Source organism: Piliocolobus tephrosceles, chromosome 2 (genome assembly GCF_002776525.5).
Source record: "Piliocolobus tephrosceles isolate RC106 chromosome 2, ASM277652v3, whole genome shotgun sequence".
NCBI lineage: Eukaryota > Metazoa > Chordata > Mammalia > Primates > Cercopithecidae > Piliocolobus > Piliocolobus tephrosceles.
In genome coordinates, this window is record NC_045435.1 from 41,889,289 (window position 1) to 41,905,084 (window position 15,796).

The 15,796-nt window shown below is 49.1% G+C and overlaps 1 protein-coding gene and 1 pseudogene across 1 annotated transcript in view; both read left to right on the forward strand.

Annotated features, from left to right (window-relative positions):
* Window positions 1-275: 275 nt before the first annotated feature.
* Window positions 276-1,610, forward strand: LOC111542314 (annotated as a pseudogene).
* An 11,766-nt stretch (window positions 1,611-13,376) lies between these two features.
* LOC111542011 (ropporin-1) overlaps window positions 13,377-15,796 on the forward strand; it is a 15,965-nt gene continuing 13,545 nt past the window's right edge. Inside the window, exon 1 of the mRNA XM_023211165.1 lies at window positions 13,377-13,590. Coding sequence (XP_023066933.1) covers window positions 13,475-13,590 — 116 coding nt within the window. The 5' untranslated portion in view covers window positions 13,377-13,474. The remainder of the gene's footprint in view (window positions 13,591-15,796) is intronic.

Sequence of the window (15,796 nt, forward strand, 5' to 3'; positions counted from 1 at the left end):
TGCGCTTTCGTGCAGCGAGACAGTGACAGGCCCATGGAGGCCCGCGACACCAGCGCCCAGAGCCCCTCATCAGACAACGAGTCCGAGCCCAGCCCCGGCAAGGAGAACGCGGACCTCCGCGACGCGGCCCTCCCAGGCGTCGCCCCCGCGCCCCGCGCCACGCGCCCCCTACACCCCCAGCGCTGCGGAGGCCAGGAGTTCAACTCGCAGGAGGAGGAGGTCATCGACAGCTTCGCCATAGTCAGCTTCAGCACCCTGGAGGCCCTGAGAAGGATATGGCCCTGAAGCCACAGGGGCGGAAGGAGAAATGGGAACATCGCCTCATCAAGAACCCGGGGAGTCGGAAACCTGCCCCTGCGGAGCCAAGTGAGAATAGGCGGCCCCTGGAGGCAGGCAGCCCCGGGCAGGACCTCGAGCCCACCTCCCATGGGGCGAGGAAGGTCCCACCGCAGCCCTCCAAGCAGGTGTGCTCCCCAGAAGGGGGACCGCTCTCAGCCAGCCACTGGGACCAGAAGGGCCCGGCCCAGCGCCAGCAACAGCTCCAGCCCATCCAGCCCCAGGGGTCCCTCCCAGCCCCGGCGGCACTTCCGGACCCGGGGCAGCCCTGCCAGCCCTCCCAACGGCCACTCCTGGGTCAGCGCTGCTGGCCCCAGCGGTCACTTCTGGGCCTGAAACAACCCTGTGATCACTTCTGGGCCCCGGTCAGCCCTGCCGGCCCCAGCGGCTCCTTCCAGGCCCAGATCAGCTCTGCCAGCCCCAACAGTCATGCCTGGCTCAGCTCTGCCGGCCGCATTGGGCACTCCCAGGTCCCTTCTGGCTCCAGGGTCCCTTCTGGACCCCTGCCTCTACTGCCAGCGCCTGCGGTTCCTCCTGGCCCCAAGGCACCGCTGCAGGCGCCTGCGGTCCCTGCTGACCCTGTGGCACCGCTGCCGGCCCCTGCGGCCTTGGGCCAACCCGTGTCACTGTGCCCAGCCTGGTAGGGCATCCTCAGGACAGCACAGCCGGCCCCTGTGGTCAGTGCTACCCCAGTGCCAGGGGTACCAGCCCCCACGGCCACTCCTCACCCTCCGACCATGCCTATGGCCCACCAGCTTCCTCCCAGGACAGTGCTGCTGCCCCTGGTGGGCCTTCCTAGCCCCATGTCAGTATGGCCAGTCCATAGAGTCCCTGCTGGGCCAGCCCAGCCGCCCCTGGCGGTCGCTGCTGCACCTCAGGTAGCCCCAGTGGTTAGTGGAAGCTCCAGAGCTGCAGGGCCCACTGACACCTTCACTCCTGGGCCCGGGACGGCCAAGACAGCAGAAGCCGCGGCTCATGGTCCTGGAGCAGCCCTGCCAGCCCCTGCCATGGCTCCTAGGCCCCAACAAGCCCTGTAAACCCCAGCCGTTGCTCCCCATTCCCGATTGCCCTTCGCTCCTGGGGCACCCAGGCACACCCTGCTGGCCTCTTCTGGGGCCCCTGTGCCAGCCGCTGCAGTCCCTGTTAGATCTGGTGCCAGCCCCATCAGCCCTGGCTCTCACTCCTGGCCCTGGGCCATCCCTGCTGGCCCCTGAACTTGATCCTGTGCCCCTGGGGTGGCCCATCAGGCCCCATCTTTGAGCCCTGGAGTGTGATGCCTGTGGACCTCTCCCCGGATGCGTTTTCCAGGCCACCCCAGTGTGAGCTGCACCTTGGCGGGCCCCGAGGGCCAAGGCTGCCTTACCCTTCAGGCCAGAGATGCTTTGCCGGACTAGCTCGAGGCCTTCTCCAGACAGGGCCGGGCTGTTTGCCGTTGGAAATTGAGGCTCAGCCTGAGGCGGGAGCGCCTGCAATGCAGTGATCTGGCAGACGCCCTCCACGCCAGAAGGAGAGATGAACCCGGCATCTTCCTGCCACCCCACCATGTCCCCTCCCACTGGTGTCACAGTGCCCCCACTCACGTGTGCTGCCTGTGGTGTGCATGCCCTGGGAGGGGAACACAGCCCCTGAGGGCCAGGAGCTTGCTGGGTGCCCCTGAGCGTCTTTCTGTGGCTCTAAATTGCCAGTACTGTCCTTGCATCTCTGAGTCTCCATGCACGATTGTCCCAGCTGTGCCACCTTTGTGGAGCACGTGAGCGTGGCGTGTGCACGTGGCGTGTGCGTGCGTTCAGGAGTGGGTGTGAGAGTGAGTGGTGTGCTGGGCATGAAGGATCTGTGGGGGTGGTTGCTGCAGGCCTTGCTCTTCATGGGCCCCACCCCTTTGGCCAAGATGCAATTCCTGCCCTCAGGCAGAATCGCCCAGTGGCGAGTGGTGAAGGTGTGGGTTTCAGTCCAGCCCCTCCCCCTGGCAGTCAAGTGGTACTGGTGTCCACCCCCAGGGCCCCCAAGCTACAGGAGGAACACAGGCCCATCTGGTGGGTCAGGAGCTGCAGGGGGCCCGGAGGTTCCCACATTACTCTCAAGACTCTGCCTCCACCACCGCCGTGGGCACACACTGAAGGGGTGCCCACAGGGTCTGCAGGCGAGGGGGAGCCTGCAGGATGGTCAACCCCTTCTCCTGGCTTCCCCACAGTCCCCTGCAGCGTCCTGTCTGGCTGTTGACCCACATGCAGTCAGGTAGACCTCACACTACAAGGCTGTCCCTGGGCCCATCCCCGCTCCTTCCACAGCCCCCATCTGTGGTCAGAGGTTGCCACCCCCTCAGGCCCTGGTCTGGAGGGAGCCCCACTCGAGTCTTCTGGAGTCCAAGGCATGCCACTGGCCCAAAAGGGAGGGGGTGTTTTGCGGGGGTGCTCTGATCTTCTCCAGACGTCAGGGAAACTGGGCAGGCTGTAGCCAGCGGCCTTCCAGAGAGCAGCTTTGGCCACCTGAACCCCTTGCCGTGACAGGAGGCCCTGGCCATGCAGGCCTGGTCTCGCCCAGCTGGGCTGCCACAGGTGTCAGGAAGTGGGTGTCCCTGGCTTCTTCCAGGCCAGGTAGCTGCTGACTTTCAGCCCCAGCACTTGCTCATGAGGACCCCACTCCCTCAGCCCCTCCCGGGTCCTGACCAGGCTCTGGTGCAGCATCTGCTCTGGGCCCTGGGACCCTCCCCTCGCTCCCTGCCCACCCAGGCCCCTTCTTCTGGTGCTCACATGGGGCCTCCATCCCAGAAGCGCAGGGCTTATTTTTCTGATTAAAGAAAATAAAAAGTGCTGTGGCACTATTTTTTATAACGAAAAAATTAGAGTTATAAATAAATAAGTACAATTTGCAAACCATTTGATTACGTCCCTGTACTTTACCAGGATTCCCTAAGGAGGCACTTACACCATTTTTTACATCATTAAATATTTAAATAAAAACTCATTGAAGTGAATCGTGGGACAGAAAGGCATTTATGAAGCACATGTTTGGGCACGATGCAGCAGCAGGCTTTAGACGTAGGGAGCACACAGAATATTTGCTCCCTACAGACCAGGCATAGCATAACGCGGCAAGGGGCTTTGAAGGGAGGGAATACAGGTTTCAAGGAAGGAAGCCAGTAGAGAAATCCCCAGTTTTACTTAGCGTCCCTTATCCAGCATTTTATTATTATTTTCACTGGTAAACATTGACTGAGCACAACACTATGTGAAGAGAGTGGGAATGTTGTATTAAATAGCCCTGACCCCCAGGAGTTTGCAACATGGTTAGAAACCATGAAAATACTAGATGTAAGTGGATCACAGCAATATCAAGGCGTACATGCTGAATGACAGAGGAGTGGTCCCAACCATAAGTTTTGTATGAGAGCCAACAGAAGAGAAAATCCTCAAGTGACTGAGCATCATTGAGGATCCAGCAGGAAGCAGATGGTATACTCGAGAGAGTTTAACTAAGGAAATATTTACTGAAGAACGGGCAGAGTTGAGCGAATCAATCACAGTGGTGAACTTAGGGACTAGCAATTGTGGAAGCCATCACCACCCCTAGACCTGAAAGGGCAAGGCAGGAAATGATGTTATTGGAGCCAATGAGAACTGGTTCCATGGAAGATGGCGTGCTAGACAGTAGCTGAGGCTATGGAGGCAAGGCAAAAAGCTCAGTTTGGGAACTGGGAAATAAGTACCCAATGTCTGATCACCTGCTGATACCTCCAATAGGCCAAATTCAACCAGCTACTAGACAGCAAGGAAGCCCAGGAGATACAATCTGGTTCAGACACCAGGTTAGAGAAGACCACAGAGTGGACCTAGTGGGACAAATGGAGACTAGCCCAGCACACAGGCCGGAGGGCTTGCTATCCAGCAAGGCCTTAAGAGAAAGGGAAGATATATTGGCATAGAAAAGGAAGGGGAACATCAACTTAAGCAGAAGTAGACATGGGAAATAATTTTTTTCCAGTGAGGAGGCAATTTTCTTAAGAACATTCAGGAAACTTAGAGGAATTGACATAGGTCAGAGTTTCTTTATCCCAGCACAACTGACATTTGGGGTAGGATAATTATTTGTTTGGGGGACTGTCCTCTCCTTTGTAGGATGTTTAGCAGCAGCCCTGGCCCCTACCCTCTATATGCTAACAACAGCCCACTCCCAGTTGTGATAACCAAAAATGTCATCACACATTGCCAAATATACCCTAGAGATGCAAAACTACCCCCAAGCTGAGAACCACTGGGAGAGGAAACGGAGGAGATCATGATCAGAAAACCATTGAAACACAGGGTGAATGTAAGACGCTAAGGGCTTAGATCAACGTGGAGCAGTGAGACTGGCAAGAAATGGACAAAGGCACAGGGCCTGTAGGTGAGAAGCTTATGGGCTGTGTGAGGAGAGGCAGAGGGGAGTGGCTAAGGGTGATTCTTAGGTTTGTAGTGGGATAAGAGGGAGAAGGATATCTCCACTGACAGCACTATGAATGTCTGAGGCTGGCCTTGGGGAAGATGATGTGCCCTTTGTGAACTTGTTTGAATGAGGTCCAGGACATTTGGACAAGGGATTGAGTTGAGCAGGGAGGCTGAGAATGTAGGTGTAGACAGCAAGGAAGCCCAGGAGATACAATCTGGTGCAGACACCAGGTTAGAGAAGACTACAGAGTGAACCTAGTGGGACAAATGGAGGCTAGCCCAGCACACAGGCCGGAGGGCTTGCTATCCAGCAAGGCCTTAAGAGAAAGGGAAGATATATTGGCATAGAAAAGGAAGGGGAACATCAACTTAAGCAGAAGTAGACTGCTTGGAGTCATCCAGGCAGAGAACTAGTTGGCAAACTTGTATCCATAGGAGGACAGGAGTTCTCATGAAGGAAAGATAGAAAACCAAGTACTAAAGTGTTTTTGTTGTTGTTGTTGTTTTTGGTGATGATGAGGAGCAAGGCAGTGTTGTGGATATTTAGAAGATGAATAATGTGGGACAGAAATAGGCTCTGGAGGCAGGAAAACCAGGCAGTTTTCTGAGGTGTAAGAGTGGGCTGAAGTTCAGCTCCTAACCTACTAGTCAGGCCATATGCCCAAGGGTCTATGTCTGCCCCTTCTAATGTATGCAAATGTGCCATTGAGGCTAGAGCAGTCCTAAGGAGAATCAGGGCAGCCACAGAAGACACAGGTGTCAAGAAGGGAGGAACCTTGTCCACACAGCTCACTCCACCTCCCAGTGGTAAAAATTCTCCTTTTTTTCCCCCCCAATCACTCAAGTCCTTAAAGAAGTAGACTGGTTAGGTAGACATTTTCATTTACGTGGAATTTTGTGGTTTGTTTCTCATAACTGAGTAGTTATAGGAGGTGTTGCTCTCCTAGGTTCTGGAAAAAGACTACACACAGAGATAGCAGGAAGAGGAGGGGATCCAGAACCACAATGAGTAACTGTGCCTGTCGTCTCAATGGTTCCAACTCTGAAGAGAGATGACGGACCTTCTCATCATTTTCTCTCAGAAAGAGGCATATTGTGGTAGGCAGGATTCTAAGATAGCCTTCAACATTTCCATCCCCTGGTATATGTGCCCTGCATAATCTCATCATCCCTGTAAGTGTGGGTGAGACTGGTGAATATGAGGAGATATCATTCCCATGATCAATATTATGTGGCAAAAGAGAACTTTCAGATGTAATTAAGGTCCCTGATCAGTTGACTGTGAGTTAGTCAAAAGGGAGATTATCCTGGGTAGATCTGACCTAATCAGGTAAGCATTAAAAACCGGACAAAAGAAACAACAACAGATGCCTCTGCTGGCCTGGAAGAAAGCAAACATCAGTGTTGTAAACTGCCATTCCAGGACCATGGAATTATGACCTAAGAGTGGCTTCTAGCAGCTGAGAGCAATCCCTGGCCAAAAGCCAGCAAGGAAACAGGGACTTCAGTCCTACATCCCCAAGGAACTGAATATTGTCAACAACCAATGAATATGGAACAGGACCCTAAGGCTCATGTGAGAGCACAGCCCTAGCCAACATTTGGATTTTAGCTGGGCAAAACCCTTAGCAGAGGACCAAGTTAATCTACCCAGACTCCTGCCCTGTGGAAACAGATCATAAATCTGTGTTGTTTTAAGCTGCTAAGTATGTGGTAATTTGCAATGCAGCAAAAGAAAACAAATGTATATGTGAAAGGAGTTTATGTACACAGGGTAGATTAGCTCCACAGGGAGTCTAACAACCACACCCCACAGCTAAATCCCAGAATTGTGCTGAACCTGAGCCAAGGTCCCGAGTATGGTGTACCCATCGTCACTGCTCAGCCCCAGCCTCACCATGATCCAAGCAGCAGGTGGGATAGGATCACTCTCGTTTCCTCCTATGAAATGGCACACTTAAGATCTGAGGAAAGTGAGCCACAATATAAGCCACACAGGATAGGGAGAACTGACTTTCTGAGCTCATAGCTAGTATAAGACAGCTGATATTTGTTATAAGGCTGAGATGGTAGAGAAGGCAGTCAGGATTCCACTCTCTGGTGCCAGACCTGTGGTTACTTGGCCAAATAGAACTTTATTCCCTAAGATACTGAACACGCAAAGCCGAAGGACACTGAAGTATCATTTTTCAGAAGGGCCTCTTAGAAGAAGAAAGGAAGGGGAAGCAAGGTGGAAGGAGAGGAAAAAAAAAGGAGAATTTAATTCAGTAAACAAATATTTATGGTGCCCATTATGTGCACGGTTCTGTTCTAGGCTCCCGAAATACAACAGTAACTAAAAAAAAAAAAAAAAAAAAAACAGAATCCCATGCAAAAAAATATATAGAGAAATCAATCCCAGTGGAAAAATATAGAGAAATCAATAAAACAAAAATTTAAAAATACATAGTATGTACTGATTGTAAAGCAAAGGAGAAGTTAGAAGGGATATTGGTGTTCAACTTAAAAGAGTCAGATAAGACTCCCTTAGAAGGTCACATTTGGATACAAAACCGAATGTGCTAAGGAGTGAACCATGTGGATACCTGAGGACATCATGTTCCAGGCAGACGAAATGCAAGTGCACAAGTCTTAAGGCAGGAGAGGGTCTGGCCTTTCTGAGGGATAATAAGATGGCCAACATGGCTGGAGGGAAGTAAGGAAGGAGAAAAGAGAAAATGATGGGTTCAGAGAGTTTAAGGGCCTGTGGGTTACTTTGACTTTTACTTGTAGAAGGTGGGAGCCACTGAGGGTTCTAAACAGAGGAATGACATGATCAATCTTAGGTTTTCAGTAATTTGATCAGGCAGCTGTGATGAGAACAGACCACGGGAAGAGAAGGGCGGAAACAGGGAGATGGGTTAGGAAGCCATTGTAGTGGTTCGGGTAAGAGATGAGGTTTGCTTGGACCAAGGTGATGGAAGTGGAGAGAAGTGCTCCAATTCTGAATTACTTGGAGATACAGCCAATAGCATTTGCTCTGATTGGATTTAAGGTGTGAGAGAAAAAGCAGCCAAGGATAATGCCAAGGTTTTTAACCTAAGCAACTGGAATTTACAGTTACTATTTTCTCCTATAAGGAAGCCTGGAGGAACTGGTTTAGAGAGGAATCTTGGAGTGCAATTGGGGTGTATTAAGTCTGAGAAGCCTATTAGACATCCAGGGGTGCAGAGTAAACACTTGGATGTTCTAATGTGGTGTTTAGGGAAGGATTAGGGCTGAAGACATAAATGTAATATCCAAAACATGAAACTGGATGAGATCAAAAGGAGAGTGCATGTAGATAGAGAAGTCCAAGTGTAAATCCTGGGGCACTCCAAGATTAAAGTGTCAGGCAGAGGAGGAAGAACAAGCAAAAGAGACTGAGAAAGAACAGCCAATGAGGAAGGAGAAAAACCAAGAGTGTGATGTCCGGAATCCAAGGAAAGAAAGTGTTTCAAGCATGTGAAAGTGATCAACAGGGTCAAACGCTGCTGATAGGTTGAGCCAAGGCTGACAGATGATGTTGGATTTAACAGCATGTCATTGGGGACCTTGACACAAGTCGTTTCAGTGGAGTGATGGGGATGAAAGCCTGGTTCAAGAAGATTCAAAAGAAATTTAGAAGAGAGAAATTAGAGGTGGCAGGTATGGGCAACTCTTTTAAAGAACTTGGCAATAAAGGGAAGCAGAGAAAAGGGTCAAAGCTGAAGAGGAAAATGATGGGAGAAATTAGAGCATGTTTGTATATTGATGGGAATTATCTAGTAGAGAAGGGAAATGATGAGAAAGGATGTAGTCAATATTCATTTGTACAAGAAAATAGCAGAGAACAACATAACCTACTTGATAAAAGAATTTATGTAATAAAGGATTTTATTGTAATATTTAAGACAGATATTTTTACTGAAACATAATAAACACCCATGAACCCACCATCCACCCCAAGAGCTAGACCACTACCAGTAACATCTGTGTGCTCCTCCCTCTCTATCTTACCTCTGTTTTAGAAGAAAGCAACTTTCCTGAATTGTGTTATTATCTTTTCCCTGTAAAATTATATTCTCCTGACTGTATCCTGTTATATTTATTGACTGATAGATCAAGGATAATCTAACCTATGCCTCTCAACCTGGCCTCCTACGGACAGACATCAAATCACCTCAGTCAGACAGTGCCATGAAATTCCTTCCTTGATTTAACCTGCTACACTAAAATTCTATTCTATTTCATCTTCTCTCCAGCTGCTAGTGCTTTGTCTGAAAAACCCCTTCTTCCGCACAAAGATCATTATTATTCATTCCTTTCAGCATTATTTACTCAGCATGAAAGCAGGAAGAGATTGGCACACCTTTGTCCCATGTGCATACACAGAACAGACCCCAGTGGCCAGAGCATTCTTATTATCCTGGATGACGCATCTGCAGCCCTCAAGCCTGCAGCCTCCCCCTTCCATCCTAAGGCATATCCTGTTGGTCAGATGCCAGCCTGGTAGCCCCTCCACAGAGGCCTCAGAAAGGCAGGTGATAGCCAGTGACTGGGTTTCTTTCATCCCCAGATCTTGCCCCGTGGGCAGTGGCCATTCCCAGATCATCCAGGTTTCTCCAGGTGTGCAAGGACATGCAGGATTTTGACAAATGCCAGCAGAGTGGCCTCTTTACAAATGGATGACAACAGGCTGCAAAAAGCTTTCTGCATGCATAAGCCAAAAATCTAGTTCTCCTACTTGTTCACTGATGCTTAAAATTGCTTTAAGGAGAGACAAAGGCTTTCATCTCACAACCAGAGAAAGCTTTGAAGGCCCTGGGTGAACTAATCTATTTAGATTAATACACACTGTAGTATAAATGGACTGAAGGATTAGATGATGCAATGGGCAGTTTTAAAATAGGTGTGAAGTGACACGGGGTGTAGCAGAGAAAGATGGGGCTTTTCTTGCCTCCTTGGGTGCTTAAAAAGAACAGTCTTGAGGCCAGGTGTGGTGGCTCACACCTGTAATCCCAATGCTTTAGGAGACCAAGGTAGGTGGATCACTTGAGCCCAGGGGTTCAAGACCAGCCTGGGCAACATGGCAAAACCCTGTTTGTAAAAATATAAAAATTAGCCTAGTGTGGTGGCACACACCTGTAGTCTTAGCTACTTGGGAGGCTGAGGTGGGAGGATTGCTTAGACCTAGGAGATTAAGGCTGCAGTGAGTCACGATCACCCTACTGCACTCTAGCCTGGGCAACAGAGAGAGAGACCCTGTCTCAAAACAAAGCAAAGCAAAGCAAAACAAAACAAAACAAAAACAACAGTCTTGAAATCAGAAGACCTGGAGTCAAGCTGGGCACTGGGCCCTACTGCCAGCTGTTTGATCACAAGCAAAATTACTCGAAGCCTTGAGCCTGTTTTTTACTTCCAAAGCGAAGGTAGTACCCACCTTCAGAGTTTACTGTGAGACTTTGATGTCATCATGTTTGTAAAAGTGCCCTGGCACAGTGACCACATTCTACCCAGTAAACATTGTCTATCTTTCCCTGTTGTCCCCAGGCATCTCAGGCTCTGTTCCTATCCACTCCATCCCCCTTTCTTAGCATTATAAGGTCAAGAGTGAGGTATCTGGGACCATACAACCCAGGTTCAAATCCTGACTCTATCACTTGCTGATATCTTGGACAAGTTTAACCTCTCTGGGCTGTTCTCTCATCTGTAAACATGGGGATAACAATAGTACTTGCCTCATGGGGTGACAGGAAGGATGAAATGAGTACATGTGTGTAATGCACTTAGAACAATTCCTGGCACCAAAAAACGCATTGTAAGAAGTGTTGTTACTATGATTCCCCAGGACTTCTCACCTGTCCACTTTCCACAAGCGGAAAGATCAAGTTCCACTTCCGCTCTCTCACCTACAAAAGCGCACGGTCAATGGCGACACATTCCGCCCCACGGCCAACGCCCCCAGCCCTGTCCTTAACCCTCCAGGCCGTCTGGTCCTTCCACCACCAGCAAAGCCAAAAGCAGCTTTCAGCTTCCCCTAGCAGCGCCCTATCGGGACCCTGGGAACCCGTCGCTGCAGGAGGGGCGGGGCGGCTCTGTGACGTCGCGCCCGGCCCTACCCCGGGTGACCTGGCAGTGGAGCCCGCGCAGGGTTTGCCAGGCGAAGGTGGAGCGCTAACGTCTAACGCTAACGGCAGTCGTGCCCCGCCGCTGCTGTCACCCCTGGCCGCTGCTGCCCTCCCCGTCGAGGTTCTACTGCTCTCCTTGAGAAGAAGGGTGTGAGGCACTGGGTCTCTCCCCACACCTCTCGCCTGAGGCCAGACAGCCGGTTTGGGGGCGAGCCTGAGGTAGCCACCCCGAGGGGTAGTGGAGGGAGGGCAGGGCTCTGAGCGCCCCGAGGGCTGCACTGGTCTGAGCAAGGAGCCCTGCAGGACGCCCCTGGCTTCTGAGCTTCTCCTTGTTCACAGAGCAAGGGGCAGGCAAGATCTTCAAGAGAACGTGACTGTTGGGGATTATGGCTTTCTGGCCAATTTGTGTGCGTATTTTGTACCCAGAATACTATTATACGGTTTCTTACCCGGAGGACAGTGATAGGGAGACTCAAGAGTCTGGAATCAGAGCCCTCCAGGGAGGAGTCACACCTCTGCTTTTTCATCAGCAACAGGGATATAAAAATAACTGGGAGAATTGTCAGGTGGACCAATGGGCATACCTAGCATTTCACAGACTGCTATCACGCTTTCTTTTATACCTAGCACCTCACGGACTGCTATCATGCGTTCATTTTTACTAGTATCGATTGAACACTAAGTTCCAGGCACTGAGTAGGCACTGGAATGGTGTGGTGAGCAAAAACTGACCAGTCCTGCCGTGGAGTTTACTGGGAGAGGCACATGTTACTCAAAGAATCACAGCAACGATAGATAAGTGATGCTCTGAAAGGGTATGTGCAATGGAACTGACAGGGTGGTCAGGGAAGGTTGAGCAGACCTCCAAAGGAAGAATTAACCTGTTAATAGGAGGAGAATGCATTCCAAACAAGAGTAACCACATCCCAAACCCACCACCTCCAATTCCAAACCCAAACAGGGATGTGCAGTTGCCCGTGCTTGGTTCCAAGCTGCTCACAGAAACCCTCTGAGATTCTGACCTGGAGCCCTTCATTCATGTAACTGGAGACTTTCATTTATGAAACGGAAGCCCTGTTTAGCCCCTACCAATAAAACCAAATGACAGATTCTAGAAACAAGACTATAGTCTATGTTAAGACCAATATTCTTCAGCACTTGGCAGGTATATGTTGGGCTGCCATTTCACATTGGGAGGCATGTTTTGTTTGCTTTTTTGTGTTTTTAAAAACTTCTTTTTTTCCTCTCTACAGATATAGTGGTTATATTACTGTTAAAACTTTTCTAATACTTTTCTAAGTCTAAAATCAATCATTATTTTATCATCCTTTTCCTCCAAATAAAAGAATACAAATAAAGTAAAAGGTCATGAAGTCCCACCAACCTAAGACCACTTTAGTTTCTTGTCTTGGAATTTCCCAGCCATGCTGGTGCTGGTGTACATTGAAAACTTAGAACTAGTCCGTGGCTACAAACTCCTGGGGGACTGTGTCTCTCCTGACTAGAAGCAGCAATGCAGACAGGTTTCTTTGTTGCTTACCCCCGCCTGTAGGCAGATATTTTCAGCCACACCTTTTCCGGCCGAGGGTGTAGTCCCTGGGTGGGTCTCAAGTTTAGGTCAGAAGGGGAGTCCTTTAGTCCAGACATTCGCCTTTTGTGAGCCCAATCCTTGGTCTCTACCCACTCTGCCTGGCCATTTATCTCAAAGCTTCAAGTTCCTGCCATCTACATTTGCCCAGATGAGCCCTAGTATCTTCATTTGCCCAGCACTGCGAGTTCCACTTTGCTCACCTCATTGGCCACTGGAAGATTTCTCTCACTTCACTGCAAGCCCAGCAAGGCAATGTGAAAGGCTTGTACTGAGATTTGTCTGGCCTCTAGGTGTTTTGAAGAGGGACAGCTTTTTAGCATATCTAATCTGTCCCTTTCTCTACTAAAAGCAGACAAAAATCTTTTGATCTGTTTATTTGTGGATTTTCATGTTTTGTTTCAATTTGTCCTGGAACTTTTTGAGAGAAAATGTACTAGTTTTCTGCCTGACAATTAGAGTGGAAAAGAACATGCAGCTATAGAGACTCTCATCAAATGGCTGTTTAATGAATTAACCTAATGTTAATTCGTAGAGGGTTCAGAGTAAATTTTGCTACAATTCTTACCCAGCTAATAAGAGCTGGACGACATGCAAAGATGTTCATGATCTACTTTTGAGTAAATAAACTGTTTTGTATAATCTCATTTTTAAATTTTACAAACATATATATTTATACTGACAAATTCTGTAAGGAGACATCCAATATTTTGGGGTGATATCATTAGGGAATTTTTTGCTGACCTCCACTTTTTAAATAAACAGGGCTGTGTAATTTTTATGTAAAGGACATAACTATTTACAACAAAAAGTAGGGGTTAGCAGACGGCTTTCTAACCTTGGCGTTGTGTAACCATAGAATGCATTTGTCTTGCGGAGTCTCCAAAATTGAGAGTGTCAGAGGCTGGGTGACCTCCTGTCCAGGATTGCTCTCATCTTATGAGTCCAAGTTTTCATCTTATGTATTTTTTTTCTCCTGAGAATAGGCCAACCAATCAATGGCTCAGACAGATAAGCCAACATGCATCCCGCCGGAGCTGCCGAAGATGCTGAAGGAGTTTGCCAAAGCCGCCATTCGGGCGCAGCCGCAGGACCTCATCCAGTGGGGGGCCGAGTATGTGCTCCTTTATCGCCTTCACCTCTTGGAGGACGGGCGGGGAGAGAGGGTCCTGGAAAACCGCAGAGGTTGCCATGGCTGCAGTGAGGCGGTCGGGACTAACTGGCATCGTCTTTGTTTCAGCTCTTGCATTGCTTTGATGCTTTAAAATCCACACGTAAATATTACATCTAGTCGGGCGAGGATGGAATGCCTCCCCTAAGCGAGCCAGATTGAACAGTAGGACGCCAGGTCAATAGACCGTGTCCTGGGGCAAGCAGCAAGAGTTAAGTGACCGCGTCACACCAGCGTATGCACACCCACATCCTCCCTGCACTCCTTTTCCCAGTCCCGGTGGAAAGAAGGGCTGGGAATCTCCGAAGCTTAATCTGCCTTTTTTCGTTCTCCTGTCTCACCACTAGATGGCAGCAGTGCAGCCGGGGGAGGGACGCGACAGCCCTGGGTGGATGGGGTGGGACCAGTCCAGCTAGTTCATCCGTTTAAGGAGACAATTCCTCCCCTGTGTTAAAACTCTTACTTGGACCCAACCAAAGACGCTTTGTATCTTGTCTTTGAGGAAATTATTGTTATTTTCTTTAGTGTTTCTCTGAACTGATTTGTTCTGCCAACATAAAGATGTCCGCACAGTACCCATTGCATTCTGGAGAAAGGCCAAGCAGAGTGATGGGGTCCTCAGGCATGGCTGAACACAGTGTGCCTCAAACACGCGGGCCTTCTTTCAGGAGAGACCTCCAGAGGCTGCTCAGTAGATGGAGCTTACACAACAATCGCTGCGGGCCTGGATTGAAGCAGTTTTGCACAGAAAGCCTTTCAGCTATGAAATTGCTCCTTAGACAAACTTGCCTGCTTGAAACTGGGGAACCAGGACTTGAGACAGGAGCTGGAGGATAACTAGACCTCTCGGACCATTTTCAGGCTGTTTTTACTGTTTTATGATTCCCTGCTTAGGAGGGTTTCAGTAGAAAGGGGAGAGAGAGGCCGTTGAGAGAAAGCCAGTGAGTTGGGGAAGGGAAGATGTCCTCAGCCTGAGGCTGTGAGTGGGTGTACTGCGCAGATGGTGGGGAGAGTGTGGACACCTTTGAGAAGACACAAAATGTCATCTAAGAGGGGCCTTTCGGAGTCTCTGGGCCAGTGCTGTGCTCCCGGGCTGGATTAGGATGCAGCTTTTACAACTGGAAGGAAAATAGGCCAGGGGTGCTCATAAAAAGAAACATAAATGGCGGTTGCTTTGCCTAGTAGTGAGCCCTGTTTAGTTTTCCACTCTAAATTTTATATATTGCCTCTAAGATTGAACTTTAGCATCAGAAGACTAATTTATTTTGGCATAGTCAGATAGACAGACTTTATCTTATACGTTAGTTTCAAACTCATTTTATTGTCCTTGTGCTGCTGTTTTATAATAAGCAACATGACATTGCTTAGTATTGTCCCTGACATTTATGGAAGAAGGCATTCACTATTGTAGCCTGCTCGCTCTCATATTGTATCACGTACTATAATTTTTTAGACATCCATGAAAACTTATAGTTTAACCACAATGAAAAAGGAGGGCATGACCTAAGAGCCCCCTCCTTTCTATCCAGACGTGAAAAGCACCGCTCAGATGGTTGTATGTGACTTACTTAGAACCTGTACCATTTTAGAGAATAAAACTCTACGAAGTATTTCCAAGACAAAATACGTATTTAATCCATTGCAAGTAAGAATTTCCCTACATATATGTTGTCAACGAAGAAACCTCTTACCAGGCATCGGCAGGACATATACTTATTTGTCCTCTGGTAGGCATGTGTTACAACACAAATTTGCAATCTATGTGTATAACCATGGACCTGATCAATTGCAAATGAAGCTCAATAACCCAAAGAATGAAATCCATGATTACAGCTTTATTTCCATGTTGTCTAACCAATTCCACAAGAAGTCCAGAGATGTTGGTGCTGAGTGTTACTCTACCTGGGCAGCACTTCTGTAGAATGAGGTGCTGTGTGTCTCTGTCCCTCCCATTTATACCACCCAAGTCTGGTTATAAAGCCTGAGGCCACACCCGGCTCCTGTTGTCACATTGCACCCACACCCCGCCCACCCCAACACTGATCTGTGTGCAGAGATTTCTCATGCACGTTGTTAAATGTGGCCTTAACGTATTTCTTCTGCCCTTCCTGCTTTTTTCCCTCCATTACTTCCTCCAGATCCAGGTAGT